Consider the following 18,841-nt stretch of genomic DNA (forward strand, 5'->3'; position numbering starts at 1 on the left):
ATTTGGCGTTAGTGATTGATATTATCGTTTTTATGGTTAAAGAAAATTCAATTTCAATTCAATTAATCGGATAAATAAATTTCGTGGGTGAAGACAAATAATTTTTTCTGTCAATTTTTTTTTAAGACTGAACCAAAAGATAGCTCATCTTACCCATGTTACCATTTTCCGATATAGTCCCTATAAAAGTGGAAGTTTTTCTCATAAAGAAAAATATACCGGGAATAGCAAAAAAAGGAACAAGTATATATGGTCGTAAGTTCGGCCAGGCCGAAGCTTATGTAATCTTCACCATGGATTGCGTAAAAGACTGTCATCCACAATCGAATTACTTAGGTTGCGGTAATACTTGCCGAAGGCAAGGTATCTTAAAACTTCCTCAATTGCAAGGTAGTCCATACGTAGTATATATTAAATTAAAGAGGGCCGATTAAATACGTGTATAATTAAGTTTGACAAAATTTTCTATAGAAATAAAATTTTGACAAAACTTTCTATAGAAATAACATTTTGACAAAATAAAATTTTGACAAAAGAAAATTTTGAAAAATAAAATGTTCACAAAATTTTCTATAGAAATAAAATTTGGACAAAATTTTCGATAAAATTAAGATTTTGACAACATTCTCTATAGAAATAAAATTTTGACAAAATTTTCTATTTTGCCAAAATTTTCTATAAGAATAAAATTTTAACAAAATTTTCTATAGAAATAAAAATTTGACAAAATAGGAATAAAATTTTGACAAAATTTTCTATAGTAATAAAATTTTGGTAGATTATTTTTGGCTCGAGTGGTAACCATGATTATGAACCGATATGGACCAATTTTTGTGTGATTGGGGATCGGCTATATATAACTATCGACAGATATGGATCAATTTTGTCATGGTTATTATCGGACATATACTAACACCACGTTCCAAATTTCAACCGGATCGGATGAATTTTGCTCCTCCAAGAGGTTCCGGAGGTCAAATCTGGGGATCGATTTATATGGGGGCTATATATAATTATGGACCGATATGGACCACTTCTTGTGTGTTTGTTAGAGACCACATACTAACACCACGTTCCAAATTTCAACCGTATCGGATGAATTTTGCTCCTGCAAAAGGCTCCGGAGGTCAAATCTGGGACTCGGTTTATATGGGGACTATATATAATTATGAACCGATATGGACCAATTTTTGCATGGTTGTTAGAGACCATATACTAACACCACGTACCAAATTTCAGCCGGATCGGATGAAATTTGCTTCTCTTTGAGGATCCGTAAGCCAAATCTGGGGATCGGTTTATATGGGGGCTATATATAAATATGAACCGATATGGACCAATTTTTGCATGGTTGTTCAAGAGCATATAGCAACACCATGTACAAAATTTCAACCGGATCGGATGAAATTTTCTTCTCTTAGAGGCTCCGTAAACCAAATCTGGGGATCGGTTTGTATGGGGGCTATATATAATTATGAACCGATGACCAATTTTTGCATGGTTGTTAGAGACGATATACTACACCATGTACCAAATTTCAGCCGGATGGGATGAAATTTGCTTCTCTTAGCGGATCCGCAAACCAAATCTGGGGATCGGTATAAATAAGGGCTATAAATAATTATGGACCGATACACAGAAAAAAATATCACCAAAATATTTCCAATTAAAAAGTTAATTGAAGTTGAATTTTTTTTTCAATTAATAAATTAATTGGTACAATTAACTTTTTAATCAAGATAGAAACATTAAGTTAATTAAGTCAATGATTGAAAATTTTAAAATTTTTAATTAAAAAGTTAATTGATACAATAAACTTTTAATCATATTCGGAAGACTAAGTCAGTTAAAAAAGTGATTAACATTTTTTTAAATTTTTAATTAAATTTTTTTTTCAAACAATCAATTGTTAATCCAAATAAAAATTCTAAGCCAATTCAAAAGGTAATTGAAAATAGTTACCTTTTTTTAAATTAATAAATTAATTGAGTTTTACAATCAACATCAATTGAATTTTTAATTGAATCAATTAAAAAATTAATTGAAATTTGGTAATGAAATCAATTAATTTTTTAATCAAGATTTTTTTCTATGCCCAATTAAAACTGTGATTGATACTATCATTTTCGTGATTGAAGACATTTCAATTAAAAAATTAATTGGATCAATTAATTTCGTGATTGAATCAGAAAAAAAATTTTTTGTGTGTATGGACCAATTTTTGCATGGTTATTAGAGACGATATACTAATACCATGTACCATATTTTAACCTGATCGGATTAATTTTTGCTTCTCTTAGAGGCTCCGCAAGCCAAATCTGGGGATCAGTTTATATGGGGGCTATATATAATTATGGACCAATATGGACCAATTTTTGCATGATTGTTAGGGACCATATACTAACACCACGTACCAAATTTCAACCGGATCGAATGAATTTTGCTACTCAAAGAGGTTCTGCTTGCCAAATCTAGGGGTCGGTTTATATGGGGGCTATACGTAAAAGTGGTCCGATATGGCCCATTTACAATACCATCCGACCTACATTAATAACAACTACTTGTACCAAGTTTCGAGTCGATAGCTTGTTTTGTTCGGAAGTTAGCGTGATTTCAACAGACGGACGGACGGACATGCTCAGATCGACTCAGAATTTCACCACGACCCAGAATATATATACTTTATTGGGTCTTACAGCAATACTTCGATGTGTTACAAACGGAATGACAAAGTTCATATACCCCCATTCTATGGTGGTGGGTATAATAATTAATACATTTATTTTTTTTTTGATTGTTTTTTTTTTTAATTAAAATTTAAATTAATCAAATTTTTAATTGAATTGATTTTTTAAAATGCTTTTATTTAAAATTTTAAGTGGAAACATTTTGGGATATATTTTTTTTTGGGCAAACGTCATATCTCCAGCACAAAAAAAATTGTCTAAATGTGTTTAATTAAAATTTTAATTGAATTTTACAATGTATTGATTTAAAATTGATTCAACTAGTATTTTAGTTAAAACATAAATCGATCACAAAAACTAATTATTTTTTTAATTGGATCTATTAATTTTTATTTGGCGTTAATGATTGATATTACCATTTTTATGATTAAAGAAAATGCAATTTCAATTCAATTAATCGGATAAATTAATTTCGTGGATGAATACAAAAAAATTTTTCTGTCAATTTGGTTTTTTTTAAGGCTGAACCAAAAATAGAACTTTTTCGCATAAAGAAAAATATACTAATTAAATCCGGTAATAGCAGAAAAAGGTCACTGCGGGTATAATTGTTAATATTTGGATTGAGCTTGGAAATTTGTAAAATATTCCTATAGAATAAAACCCGCTAAAAAGGCTGTGATATAATTTTTTCCTCGAAAATACTAAAAAAATATATCTAGCGGGGAAAAAAACCAATTTGGCAATGCTGCACGCCGGCAACTTCATATACACAGACATAATATTTTTTTGTGAAGACAGATATAATATTTTGTTGGTTGCAATCGCGAAATTAATTTATTCAAAAAAATTTTATTGAAATTGCGTAATTGACAGTCAGCCATCGAAACCAATGAAAAATAAACAGATTGATTGATTGATTCAAAATTTTAATCGACAATTTGTTCAAATTATATTAAAACTTTAGTGAAAATTGTAGTTAAACAAATATTAAAATAAAATTTGATTCAAATCAAAAACGGAAATTAATTAAGCCAGAACAATCAGTTTCTTTAATTCTTTAATTAATTATTTCTTTTTAACTCCAGTTTTTAATTAATACTATCACGAAAATTATTTTTGAATCATTTTCAGTTTAATTAAAAAAAAATATATATATATTGGAAAAATTATCCCTTAAATGCACAAGATCGCCAATTTCTCTGAAAAAATATAAAATATGTAAAATTGTAAAAAAGAACATACCACATTTTTCTCAAAAAAATTTATGTGTTTTGTTTAAATAGTGGTTGTATTTTAAAAAATACAGTACTTATTAAACTAAGTTATTATTTACAAATAAACAATTTGGTTTTATTGGAGAATAGAGATATTTTTACACTACACATCTGTTTTACGAATATTACTTTCATCTCTGTTAAAAAGTATTTAACTTCCAATTTGTAGTTCTTTGAATTTTTGGTCAAAATTTAATTTTTAATTTTGACTGCAGATTATTCAGAAGTACAAAAGTTTTCCAAACAAAAAATATTTTTGTAAATACGTTGTGATGTATCAAATATAACAAACTTAATTTCATAGAATTTGGTCCAAATTTGAAGACGTTTCTGGCTGTTTCTTAAAACACACAGTGCGCATTGAAGGGTTAATTTCGTATTTACTACAGAAAATGTTCATAGAAATTGTAGCATACTTTTAGGCAAAAAGATTTGATGAAATCGCGTGAGTTATATGAATTTCAAGCATCAGTGCGGAAAAATTAAAGAAAATTGTGAAATGCTTCTGTTCCCAGAAGCTTTCGGATGTTCAAGTTTTTAGAAAATTATTTGCCTTCTTTTATCATAATACAATTCTAAGTATTTCAAATTATAAATATTTTTTTTATTTTATTTTTATTGTATTAAAAATATATATTTTTTATATTAATATTTAAAAAGACCTAAAAATTATATTATTATTATTATTATATTAATTTCCCCACTATGCAAACAGGGAAAGCGTACAGAATCCCCGAAAAATCCTATTCAAAATGGCAAGGTAATTATGAATGGCGATAATGAACCTAGTGAATTTTTTTTAATCCTAAACTTCCCTAGCCACAAGCCTATTCTAATTGAATGAATAAAACAAGACCATTAAGAAACTTTCCTAAAAAAAAAATAAATTATATAACAACGGATTATTCTGTCTTCACATTGGGAGTTGGATTTGGGGCAAATTGTTTGTAATACAAAAAAAAAAAAACCAAAAAACTTTTTTAGCCTAACATTTTTGATTATTCAGAGGGGGAAGGAAACAAGGAAAGGACTTCAAATGTTAAGTATGATGGTTTGAATGATTATTGTGTATGTGTGTTAATGTCTGTGTGATCCTATGATTATGGTTACCTAATTATTTATATTATTTAAATCTATAGGGATTCTATTACATGATAGATACTAAGGAAACTAACTATCCTTCCTTTTTAAGTTTGTGTTTAAAGTTTTTAAATAAACTAATATTTAAATTAGCTCTTTAATAAATTTGTTGGATTTTTTTTGTTTAAAATCTAATGATGATACTAATCTGTTATTTTTGTATTTGGTAATTATTGTGATAGACATAAAAACCATAGTGCTTTACGAAATGGAATAATTGTGAGCTTACCTGGAGCCATAATAGGTTCTCCAATGTTGACATAGAAGAGTACATCCTTCTCATAGCTGCCTTCCTCAATAATTCCCAGTTGTATGATTTTTCTGTAAAAAAATAAAGGATGGACAATCGTAAAATCCAAAATAATTAAAAAATCGGACTGAAAAAAATATTAACCTAATATAGGAAATATATAATAGGAAAATTTAATTTTAGGAATTGCATTTTACATAAAATCAAGGAACCAATTGTTTAAAATAATGTTATATATATTTAAAGTAAGGCAAATTTGTTGCCAAAATTTTTATTTCTATAGAAAATTTTGTAAAAATTTATTTTTTATAGACAATTTTGTCAAAATTTAATGTGTATAGAATATTGTGTAGAAATTTTATTTCTATAGAAAATTTTGTCAAAATTTTATTTCTATAGAAAATTTTGTCACAATTTTATTTCTATAGAAATTTCTGTTAAAATTTTATTTATATAGCAAATAGTGTCATTTTTTGTTTGTTTTTGGTATAGAAATTTTTGTCAAATTTATATCTATAGAAAATTTTGTCAACATTTTATTTCTATAGAAAATTTTGTTAAAATTTTATTTCTATAGAAAATTTAGTCAAAATTTTCATTTCTATATAAAATTTTGTCAACATTTTTATTTCTATTGAAAATTTTGTCAAAACTTTATTTTTATAGAAAATGTTGTAAAAAATTTATCTATAGAAAATTTTGTCAAAATTTTATTTTTATAGACAATTTTGTCAACATTTTGTTTTTATAGACAATTTTCTCAACATTTTGTTTTTATAGAAAATTTTGTCAAAATTTTATTTTGATAGAAAATTTTGTCAAAATTTTATTTTGATAGAAAATTTTGTCAAAATTTTATTTCTGTAAAAAATTTTGTCAAAATTTTAATTCTATAGAAAATTTTGTCAAAATTTTATTTCTATAGAAAATTTTGTCAAAATTTTATTTCTTTAGAAAATTATTTCAAGATTTTGTTTTGGTATAGAATTTTTTTGTCAATTTTTTTTGGTATAGAAAATTTTGTCAACATTTTTTTTTGGTATAGAAAATTTTGTCAAAATTTTATTTCTGTAAAAAATTTTGTAAAAATTTTAATTCTATAGAAAATTTTGTCAAAATTTTATTTCTATAGAAAATTTTGTTAAAAATGTATTTCTAAAAAAAATTGTCAAAATTTGTATTTCTATAGAAAAGTTTGTCAACATTTTTATTTCTATAGAAAATTTTGTCAAAATTTTATTTTTATAGACAATTTTGTCAACATTTTGTTTTTATAGAAAATTTTGTCAACATTTTATTTTGATAGATAATTTTGTCAAAATTTTATTTCTATGGAAAATTTTGTCACAATTTTATTTCTATAGAAAATTTTGTCAACATTTTATTTCTATAGAAAATTTTGTCAAAATTTTATTTTTAACATATAGACAATTTTGTCAAAATGTTATTTCTATAGAAAATGTTGTCAAAATTTTATTTCTATAGAAAATTTTGTCAACATTTTTTTTTGTATAGAAGATTTTGTGAAACTGTTTTCTATAGAAAATTTTGTCAAAATTTTTATTTCTATATAAAATTTTGACAAAATTTTATTTCTATAGAAAATTTTGTTAAAAATTTATTTCTATAGATAATTTTGTCAAAATTTTTATTTCTATAGATCATTTAATTTCTATAGAAAATTTTGTCAAAATTTTATTTTTATAGACAATTTTGTCAAAATTTTATTTCTATAGAAAATTTTGTCAAAAATTTTTTGGTATAGAAAATTTTGTCAACATTTTATTTCTATAGAAAATTCTGTTAAAATTTTATTTCTATAGAAAGTACTGTTTTTTTATTTCTATAGAATATTTTGTCGAAATTTTATTTCTATAGAATATTTTGTCAGAATTTTAATTCTACAGAAAATTTTGTCAAAATTTTATGTATATAGAAAATTGTGTAAACATTTTATTTCATATTTGTTGTTTTGATCTCAGCTTTAAAACCTTTGCGTTGACTAAACTACAAGAGTAGCTTATCCAACAGTGGAAAAGAATATTTGTCAAATTTATTTGGGCAAAGCCCTATAGACTGCAAGATGGTTGGATGGACGCATGATTCGGAATTATCACATTCCTCATCAGCATCCTCTACTTGCAGCAAAACTATGAACCAATTATCAGAATAAATTCGGGTAGTTCTCTAAACCCAAAGTGAACCACACACTTGAACCTACCGAAAAAAAGTAGGTTCAAGGTTGTACCTTGCTTAAATAAATCTTTGTACAAACATCTCTCTTTTTCTATATTTTTTGGTATAGAAAATTTTGTCAAAATTTTATTTCTATAGATAATTTTGTCAACATTTTATTTTTATAGAAAATTTTGTCAAAATTTTTATTTCTATAGAACATTTTGTCAAAATTTTATTTCTATAGAAAATTTTGTCAAAATTTTATTTTGTATAGAAAATTTTGTCAAAATTTTTATTTCTATAGAAATAAAAAATTTTATTTCTAAAATTTTTATTTAAAATTTTATTTCTATAGAAAATTTTGTCAAAATTTTATGTATATAGAAAATTGTGCAGAAATTTTATTTCTATAGAAAATGTTGTCAATATTTTTTTTTATAGACATTTTTTGTCAATTTTATTTCTATAGAAAATTTTGTTAAAATTTTATTTCTATAGAAAATTTTGTCAAAATTGTTTTGGTATAGAAAATTTTGTCAAAATCTTATTTATATAGAAAATTTTGTCAAAATTTTTATTTCTATAGAAAATTTTGTAAAAATTTAATTTCTATAGAAAATTTTTGTCAAAATTTTATTTTTATAGACAATTTTGTCAAAATTTTATTTCTATAGAAAACTTTGTCAAAATTTTTTGGTATAGAAAATTTTGTCAAAATTTTATTTCTATAGAAAATTTTGTCAAATTTTTATTTCATTCTTTTTGTTTTGTTATTGTTGGTTTTGTTCTTTAAGCATTGTTGTTGTTTCTTGATTGCAGCATTGACTAAACTACAAGTGTAGCTTAACCAACAGAATAAAAGAATATTTGTCAAATTTATTTGGGCAAAGCCCAATAGACTGCAAGATGGTTGGATGGACGCACGTTTCGGAATTACCACATTCCTCATCAGCATCCTCTACTTGCAGCAAAACTATCAACCAATTATCAGAATAAATTCAGACAGTTCATTAAACCCAACAATGAACCACACTTGAACCTTCCGAAAAAGGTTTTGCATGATAGCCGGCTTAAGCCGAAATAAATTCGTGCAAAAATATCTCTTTTTCTATAGAAATAAAATTTTAACAGAATTTTCTATAAAAATAAAATTTGTTGTTGTTTCTTGATTGCAGCTTAAAACCATGCATTGACTAAACTATAAGTGTAGCTTATCCAACAGTGGAAAAGAATATTTGTCAAATTTATTTGGGCAAAGCCCTATAGACTGCAAGATGGTTGGATGGACGCATGTTTCGGAATTATCACATTCCTCATCAGCATCCTCTACTTGCAGCAAAACTATCAACCAATTATCAGAATAAATTCGGGTAGTTCGCTAAGCCCAAAGTGAACCACACACTTGAACCTTCCGAAAAAAGGTTTATGATAGTTGTCCTTTGCTTATATAAATCTTTGTACAAACACCTCTCTTTTTCTATATTTTTTGGTATAGAAAATTTTGTCAAAAGTTTATTTCTATAGATAATTTTGTCAACATTTTATTTTTATAGAAAATTTTGTCAAAATTTTTATTTCTATAGAAAATTTTGTCAAAATTTTATTTTGTATAGAAATTTTTGACAAAATTTTTATTTCTATAGAAATAAAAAATTGTATTTCTAAAATTTTTATTTAAAATTTTATTTCTATAGAAAATTTTGTCAAAATTTTATGTATATAGAAAATTGTGTAGAAATTTTAGTTCTATAGAAAATTTAGCCAATTTTTCTTTTTTGTATATATTTTTTTTGTCAGTTTTATTTCTATAGATAATTGTGTCAAGATTTTGTTTCTATAGGAAATTTTGTCAAAATTTCTTTTGTCAAAATTTTATTTCTATAGAAAATTTTGTCAAAATTTTATTTCTATAGAAAATTTTGTCAAGATTTTATTTCTATAGAAAATTTTGTCATCATTTTAGTTTTATAGATAATTTTGTCAACATTTTATTCCTATAGAACATTTTGTAAAAATTTTTTTTCTATAGAAAATTTTGTTAAAATTTTATGTGTATAGAAAATTGTGTAAAAATTTAATTTCTATAGAAAGTTTTGTCAAAATTCTTTTTGGTATAGAAAATTTTGTAAATTTTTTAGTATAGAAAATGTTGTCAATTTTTTTTCTATAGAAAATGGTGTCAAAATTTTATTTCTATAAAAATATTTGGCAACATTTTATTGATATAGAAAATTTTGTCAAAATTTTATTTCTATAGAAAATTTTTACGAAATGTTATATCTATAGAAAATTTTTTCAAAATTTTATTTCTATAGAAACTTTTGTCAAAATTTTAGTTCTATAGAATATTTTGTCAAAATTTTATTTTTTTATAGAAAATTTTGTTAAAATTTGATTTCTATAGAAAATGTTGTCAAAATTTTATTTCTATAGAAGATTTTTACAAAATTTTATTTCTATAGAAGATTTTGACAAAATTTTATTTCTATAGAAAATTTAATTTTCCTTGTTTTAATAACGCATTGCGGACGTCTCCAAAATCGAAAATTTAGAGTAATTTTAACATATTATAGTTTATTTTTTCCACATAACATTTTCTATTGTTTTCCTCCGTTTATATAAAGAATTTTCCCATGAACATCATCGTGATTATATTATTCTAAAATAAAACTTTTCTATAAGATGAGCAAAAAAAAAAAAAACGAAAAATTAAATATGTTTATATATTTAGTATATGATACATAAATTATATGCAATTCTGATGATGAGGGTTTTGCATTGCAAATGAAAAATTGCCTATACTTCATGACAGTTTGCTTTACGTCGCGATCTGCTACAGCAATTCGAGGAGGAAGGGTGTGTAGTAAAGAAAATGATTTCATTTCATTTTAGGTTTAATAAATCAATAAAACGCTTTGATTGTGTCACCTTTTATTGCCTTAATAATTCATAAAAGTCTTGTCATTAATTGATTGCCTTTGATTTATTAGCCAATGATGGTTTAACGTTTTTGTCAAACCTCAAGAAAACTTGTAAACCTAATGAAATTTATATTATGGCAAAATACAACATCTACATCCAATTATCATGGCAAATAATTAATGTTGTTTAATGTATCAATTCAAAAGCATTCACTTTCAATAACAGTGAATAAAATTTCCGTGGGCAATTATTAATATTTGCTAATAAATCTTATTCTTTGCTATATCGACTTTAACAAAATCATATCAAATATATTTATTATTGAGGTAATTTATTATTACGCATTTGACAACTGAAGAGAATTTTGAGGATTCAGTTTTCGAAGGTTGGAAAGTACAAAACATTTTGTACATATTAATTAATGGCATACCAGTTGATTCAAAAATAATATTTGCAACAATATTTGTATTTGTAGTTTTTATTCATTTGTTGCAAGTTAAGATGAAGAATTTGCTCAAAATTTTTAATAAATGGAAACAAAAATAAAAATGAAAAATTGAGAAATTGATTTTCTCCAATTTTGAGAAACTGAAATTTTTCGAATGTCAAATGTCAATGACGATTTGTCCAAGTTTCCAGAAGGTTAAAATACGAATTCTGCAAAAGCTGATAATCCAAAAGTCGACCATTTCAAAAATTGAAAAAGTCGATATTTCGTTTGAAATCCGCATATATATAATTATTTATTATTATTAATTAATTATTATTATTATATTATAAACCAATATGGTCCCATTGTGCAAGCTTGTTAGAGAGAATCGCGTACCAAATTTCAATAGGATCGGTTCAGTTTGCTCCTCCAAGGCTACGGAATTTAAATCTGGGGATCGGTTTTTATGGGGGCTATATCTAACAGTTGTCCGATATGGCCCATTTGCATTAGCATCCGACCTACATCAATAACAATTCGCATGCTAATGCAAATGGCCCATATCGGACATCTAGTTATAGCCTCATAATAAACAGATCCCCAGATTTAAATTCCGTAGCCTCTTGGAGGAGCAGAAAAAATCAAATCGATAACTTCTTCAAAAATCGAAAGTCAACTTTTTTACATTTCCAAAATTCAAAAAAGTGTTTTTTTAGTAAGTCTATAAGTTGAAATGTTAAAATTAGCAATACTAGAATGTCGACTTTTGTAAAATTTTAAAAGAATAGAACAACGATCTGCCCAAATTTTTAAAAATCCTAAAAATAAAAAATTCGAATTTTGCAAAAGTCCTAAAGTCTACTTTTCCAAAATTTCAAAAAGTTCAAAAACCCCGTTTATTACCGATAAACAATTGAAATATCTAAAATTCAACTTCTACAAAAGATGTAATCCAAAGAAAATTTTTCATAATTTTATAAAGTCGAAAATAAAATATTTGTTTCGGAATTATAACTGTTTCGGAATTACCACATTCCTCATCAGCATCCTCTAGCCGACTATCAAACCTTTTTTCGGAAGGTTCAAGTATAGTTCACTTTGGGTTGAGTGAATTACCCGAATTTATTCTAATAATTTGTTGATAGTTTTGCTGCAAGTAGAGGATGCTGATGAAGAATGTGGTAATTCCGAAACAGCTGTACATCCAACCATATTTGCGGTCTATAGGGCTTTGCCCAAATAAATTTGACAAGCATAATTTTCCTCTGCTGGTTAAGCTACAATTGTAGTTTAGTCAATGCAGGGTTTTAAGCTGAAATCAAAAACAACAAGAAATAAAATTTTGACAAAATTTTCTATAGAAATAAAATTTTGAGAAAAATTTTCTTTAGAAATAAAAATTTTGTATAGAAATAAAATTTTGAGAAAATTTTCTATAGAAATAAAATTGTGAGAAAATTTTCTGTAGAAATAAAATTTTGAGAAAATTTTCTATAGAAATAAAATATTGAGAAAATTTTCTACAGATATAAAATATTGTCAAACTTTTCTATAGATAAAAAAATTTGAAAAAATTTTCTACAGAAATAAAATTTTGGCCAAATTTTCTATAAAATAAAATTTTTACAAAATTTTCTTTAGGAATCAAAATTGTGCATAGAAATAAAATTTTGACAAAATTTTAAGAAAATTTGTTATAGAAAAATTTTCTTTAAAAATAAAAATTTTGTATAAAAATAAAATTTTGACAAAATTTTGAGAAAATTTACTATAGAAATAAAATTTTGAGAAAATTTTCTATAGAAATAAAATTTTGAGAAAATTTTCTATAGAAATAAAATTTTGAGAAAACTTTCTATAGAAATAAAATATGGAGAAAATTTTCTACAGAAAAAAAATATTGTCAAAATTTTCTAAAATTAAAAAAAATTCTGTAGAAATAAAATGTTGGCCAAATTTTCTATAAAATAAAATTTTTACAAAATTTTCTTTAGAAATCAAAATTAGAAATAAAATTGTGACAAAATTTTGAGAAAATTTGTTATAGAAATCAAATTTTCTGTAGAAATAAAATTTTGAGAAAACTTTCTATAGAAATGAAATATTGAGAAAATTTTCTACAGAAATAAAATTGTAAAAATTTTCTATAGAAATAAAATTTTGACAAATTTTCTTTAAAAATAAAAATTTTATAAAAATTTCTATAGATATAAAATTTTGACAAAATTTTCTATAGAAATAAAATTTTGACAAAATTTTCTATAAAAATAAAATTTTGACAAAATCTTCTAAAGAAATAAAATTTTGACAAAATCTTCTACAGAAATAAAATTTTGACAAAATTTTCTTTACAAGTCAGCATTTTGTATAGAAATAAAATTTTGAGAAAATATTCAATATAAATTAAACTTTTAAAAAATTTTCTATAGAAATTAAACTTTTAAAAAATTTTCTATAGAAATAAAATTTTGACAAAATTTTCTGTAGAAATACAATTTTGAGAAAACTTTCTATAGAAATAAAATTTCGACAAAATTTTCTATAGAAATAAAATTTTGACAAAATTTTCTATAGAAATAAAATTATGACAAAATTTTCTAAAGAAATAAAATTTTGACAAAATAATATTTTGACAAAATTTTCTATAGAAATAAAATTTTGACAGAACTTTGTATAGAAATAAAATTTTGAGAAAATTTTTTATAGAAATAAAATTTTGACAAAATTTTGAGAAAGTTTGTTATAGAACTAAAATTTTGAGAAAATTTTCTGTAGAAATAAAATTTTGAGAAAACTTTCTATAGAAATAAAATATTGAGAAAATTTTCTACAGAAATAAAATATTGTCAAAATTTTCTATAGATATAAAATTTTGAAAAAAATTTCTACAGAAATAAAATTAAAAAAAATTCTGTAGAAATAAAATGTTGGCCAAATTTTCTATAAAATAAAATTTTTAAAAATTTCCTTTTGAAATCAAAATTTTGCATAGAAATAAAATTTTTACAAAATTTTGAGAAAATTTGTTATAGAAATAAAATTTTGAGAAAACTTTCTGTAGAAATAAAATTGTAAGAAAACGTTCTATAGAAATAAAATTTTGACAAAATTTTCTATAGAAATAAAATTTTGACAAAATTTTGTATAGAAATAAAATTTTGACAAAATTTTCTATAGAAATAAAATTTTGACAAAATTTTCTGTAGAAGTAAAATTATGGCAAAAGGTTCTATAGAAATAAAATTTTGAGAAAATTTTCTATAGAAATACGATTTTGACAGAACTTTGTATAGAAATAAAATTTTGAGAAAATTTTCTATAGAAATAAAATTTTGACAAAATTTTGAGAAAATTTGTAATAGAAAAAAATTGAGAAAATTTTCTGTAGAAATAAAATTTTGAGAAAACTTTCTATAGAAATGAAATATTGAGAAAATCTATAGAAATAAAATTTTGACAAATTTTCTTTAAAAATAAAAATTTGATAAAAATTTCTATAGATATAAAATTGTGACAATATTTTCTACAGAAATAAAACCTTGACAAAATTTTCTATGGAAATAAAATTTTGACAACATTTTCATTAGAAATCAGCATTTTGTATAAAAATAATATTTTGACAAAAGTTACAAATACAATTTTGACAGAACTTTGTATAGAAATAAAATGTTGACAAGATTTTCTATAGAACTAAAATATTGACAAAACTTTCTAGAGAAATAAAATTTTGGCAAAATGTTAATAGAAATAAAATTTTGACAACATTTTCTATAGAAATAAAATTTTGACAAAATTATGAGAAAAGTTGCTATAGAAATACAATTTTGAGAAAATTTTCTGTAGAAATAAAATTTTGAGAAAACTTTCTATAGAAATAATATATTGAGAAAATTTTCTACAGAAATAAAATTTTGAGAAAATTTTCTATAAATATAAAATTTTAAAAAATTTTCTATAAAAATAAAAATTTGATAAAATTTTCTATTGAAATTAAAATTTTACAAAATTTTCTACAGAAATAAAATTTTGAAAAAAATTTCTTTAGACATCAAAATTTTGTATAGAAATAAAATTTTAACAAAATTTTGAGAAAATTTGTTATAGAAATGAAATTGTGAGAAAATTTTCTGTATAAATAAAATTTTGAGAAAACTTTCTATAGAAATGAAATATTGCGAAAATTTTCTACAGAAAAAAATTTAAAAAAATTTTCTATAGAAAAAAATTTTGACAAATTTTCTTTAAAAATAAAAATTTGATAAAAATTTCTATAGATATAAAATGTGGACAAAATTTTCTGCAGAAATAAAATTTTGACAAAATCTTCTACAGAAATAAAATTTTGACAAAATCTTCTACAGAAATAAAATGTTGACAAAATTTTCTTTAGAAATCAGCATTCTGTATAGAAATAAAATTTTGAGAAAATATTCAATAGAAATTAAGCTTTTAAAAATTTTCTATAGAAATACAATTTTGACAAAATTTTCTATAGAAATAAAATTTTGAGAAAATTTTCTATAGAAGTGAAACTTTTAAAAATTTTTCTATAGAAATAAAATTATGACAAAATTTTATAAAGAAATAAAATTTTGACAAACTTTTCTATAGAAATAAAATTTTGATAAAATAATCTATAGAAAAAAAATTTTGACAAAATTTTCTATAGAAATAAAATTATGACAAAATTTTCTATAGAAATACAATTTTGACAACATTTTCTATAGAAATAAAATTTTGACAAAATTTGCTATAGAAATAAAATTTTGACATAATTTTCTATAGAAATAAAATTTTGACAAAATTTTCTATAGCAATAAAATTTTGACAACACTTTCGATAGAAATAAAATTTTGACAAAACTTTCTATAGAAATAAAATTTTGACAAAATTGTCTTTAATTTCGGTTTGCTAGGCCTAAGATATACAGACTTCTCTGGTATAATAAAAGACTCAAGACGTTGAAGAATTGTAGGAACAATTAGTTTAAGAAGTTCAAGAGTAGTTATGCACAAAAAAATTATATTTTAAGAAATCAGCATTATGTATAGAAATAATATTTTTACAAAACTTTTATGGAAATAAAATTTTGACAGTATAGAAATAATATTTTAAGAAAATGTTCTATACAAATGAAACTTTAAAATATTTTGTATAGAAATAAAATTTTGACAAAATTTGTATAGAAACAAAATTTTGAGAAAATTTTATATAGAAATAAAATATTTAAAAAATTTTCTATAAAAATAAAAAAAAGAAAACTTTGTAGAGAAATAAAGTTTTGAGAAAATTTTCTATAGAAATAACATTTTTTATAGAAATAAAATTTGCAAAATAATATTTGTTTTGTTTGGTAGTTTTTTTCAAATTTTGGTAGATGATTTTTGGCTCGAGTGGCAACCGTGATTGTAATCCCTAAATTTTCTTCGCCCCTATGGGAAATCTTCCTGTAGAAAATAAAACTATTGTAACTAAATACTTTCAGTTGTACAAAGAATTCACAAATTAGATAGATTTTAAACTTTTTTCAAACATACAACACCTAGTTAATACAACAATGAATTATGTAGAGTTTAACTGTTCCTGCGGAATCGCAAAGCTAAGTGTAAATGTTGAAAACCTCTCAAGGCTATGGGTGTGGTAATGAGTTGAGAGGATAAACTTTTAATAACAATTGATGTTCATCATCGTTAGAAAGTGATGGCACACACACATGCCTACTACGTGGATTTGTTAATAGTTCAAGTAATTTAAATATCCCTGAATTATGTGCAAATATGTAGATTGTCATAATAATTCGAAATGCTGGTAGAAGTAAAATGAATTTTACAATTTCTAAATTTTAATAAAAAGTTTTCGAGATTAAATTCTCTCCTTCTGCCCCAAGGCTAAAACGATGAATTGTGTATGTGATGAATTTGATAAGGGTTGGCACAAAAGACTTCCTCTTTCGATATTAGATTTACACAGATTTTGTTTTAGTTCCTATAGATGTCGTAGAAAGTTTTAGGAAGTTTTATGTAGCTTTTTTTGATTTAGGCAGTTAGAGGGGTTGCTTGTCTCGCTGGAAATCTGATAAATATTTACAAATGTTTTAGGTATGAGAAAAATGTATTTCATTTGCAGGGAATAGGGTTACCAAAGTTGAAAATAGACTTTTCGACTAATCGACAAAAAGATCAAAAATGTCGATGTTTCAACCAATCGATTTTTAGCCAAAAAAAAATTCAAAAAGTCAGTCGTAATGTGTTAATCTTAGAAATCGACTAATCTTTTGAAATTTCAGGACTGCTTGTCTCGCTGGAAGTTTGATATTCATTTACAAATATTAATTTTACACTGAAAAAAACTTGCCCGTGTCCAAAGAAATTGTTTTTTACTTTAATGACACAAAGGATTGGAATTGGAATTTGTCGATGAAGTTCTTTTGGACAAGATATTTGACAATTTTAAGCGGAAATTTAAATTCGTGTTAGGAAAATGTCGCAAAATAAGTAGAAAAGCATTAAAAATAAAATTTATTTATATTTTTTGGATGATATATATAAAAAATTGATCAAAGAATTATCATAATTTAAAAAAATCCCAGAGGGAATTTTAACCTGTGCCTTTCTTCATTCCTATTTACTTCTAAGGCAATGTAAAGGATTCGAACACAGAGTACAAGTGGATCTCCATCAATCTCTTGGAAGTTCTTTTTTTTTATTGGGAATCTCTAGAGGAAACTTCTTCCAATGTCATAAAGTTTTTTAAATTGTTAATTTCATTTGAGTATAACACTTTTTTGCCATTTTAAGTTCATAGTGTTAGATTAACCAAACACGAATTAGAATCAAAAAAATCTCCACATTGGTGAAAAGTTCGACTAAATTTAATGAAGAATAATTCTTGTATATAATTTCCTTAGCAATTTAGCATATAAGATCCGAAATGAATCATCTCCCCATCTGGTATTCCCTTTAACTTATAATCAATAACGTAATAATACCAGTAAGATTAGGTAGTAGAGTGGCAGCCCAATATTTCATGCTCACTTAAACTATTCGGTCCACTGTGATACCACAGTTGTGAACGTCTCTCTTATCGCGGAGTGCTGCCCGATTCTATGTTTAGTTCAATGACAAGGGACCCACTTTTTATAGCCGAGTCGGGACAGCATTCCACATTGCGGTGAAACCACTTAGAGAAGCTTTGAAGCACTCAGAAATGTCGCCAGCATTACTGAGAGGAGATAACCCACCGCAGAAAAACTTTTTGGAGATGTGTCGAAACTAGGGTTGAACCCACGCAGTCAAGGCAGTCATGCTAACCATTGTGCCACGGGGGCTCCCAATCACGGTTGCTATATTATAGTTGGTAGAATTCTACGAAAAATGGTATGATGTTTTGGTAGAATTTGAAATATATTTGCAAAATATTCCTCTCCACCAAGGAGGTACTTCACAAATTTTCTACAGAAGTAAAATTTCGACAAAATTTTCTATAGAAAAATTAAATTTTGTCAAAATTTTCTCTAGGGATAACATTTTAGCGAAATTATATCTAGGTGAAATTATGGCAAAATTTTCTTTAGGAACAAAATTTTGGCAAAATTAATTCTAGGAAAAAAATTGTGATAAAATTTTGTAATAAATTTTGACAAAGATTTCTCTAAGAAAACATTGTGCAAAATTTTCATTAGGAAAAAAAAATGTTTGACAAAATTGTCTCTTGGAATAACATTTTGACATAAATTTCTGAAAGAATAAAATTTTAATAAAGCTTTTCCTTGGATTAAAACTTTGGCAACATTTCCTCTAAGAATAAAATTTTGATATAATTTTCTCTAGGACTAAAATTTTCCCTAAGATTAAAATTTTGGCACAATTTTTTATAAAAAAAATTCTCTAGGAATAAAATTCTGACAAAATTTTCTCTAGGAATAAAATTTTAATAAAATATTCCCTTGGATTAACAT

The 18,841-nt window shown here is 24.2% G+C and overlaps 1 protein-coding gene across 8 annotated transcripts in view; it reads right to left on the reverse strand.

Annotated features, from left to right (window-relative positions):
• Window positions 1-18,841, reverse strand: part of Calx (sodium/calcium exchanger 3) — a 640,265-nt gene that overhangs the window by 96,654 nt on the left and 524,770 nt on the right. For all 8 annotated transcript variants that reach the window (XM_075292192.1, XM_075292193.1, XM_075292195.1 and 5 more), the window contains one exon: window positions 5,334-5,425. In XM_075292192.1, the coding sequence (XP_075148307.1) occupies window positions 5,334-5,425 (92 nt within the window). The remainder of the gene's footprint in view (window positions 1-5,333; window positions 5,426-18,841) is intronic.

This window comes from Haematobia irritans, chromosome 1 (assembly GCF_050003625.1).
Source record: "Haematobia irritans isolate KBUSLIRL chromosome 1, ASM5000362v1, whole genome shotgun sequence".
Lineage (NCBI taxonomy): Eukaryota > Metazoa > Arthropoda > Insecta > Diptera > Muscidae > Haematobia > Haematobia irritans.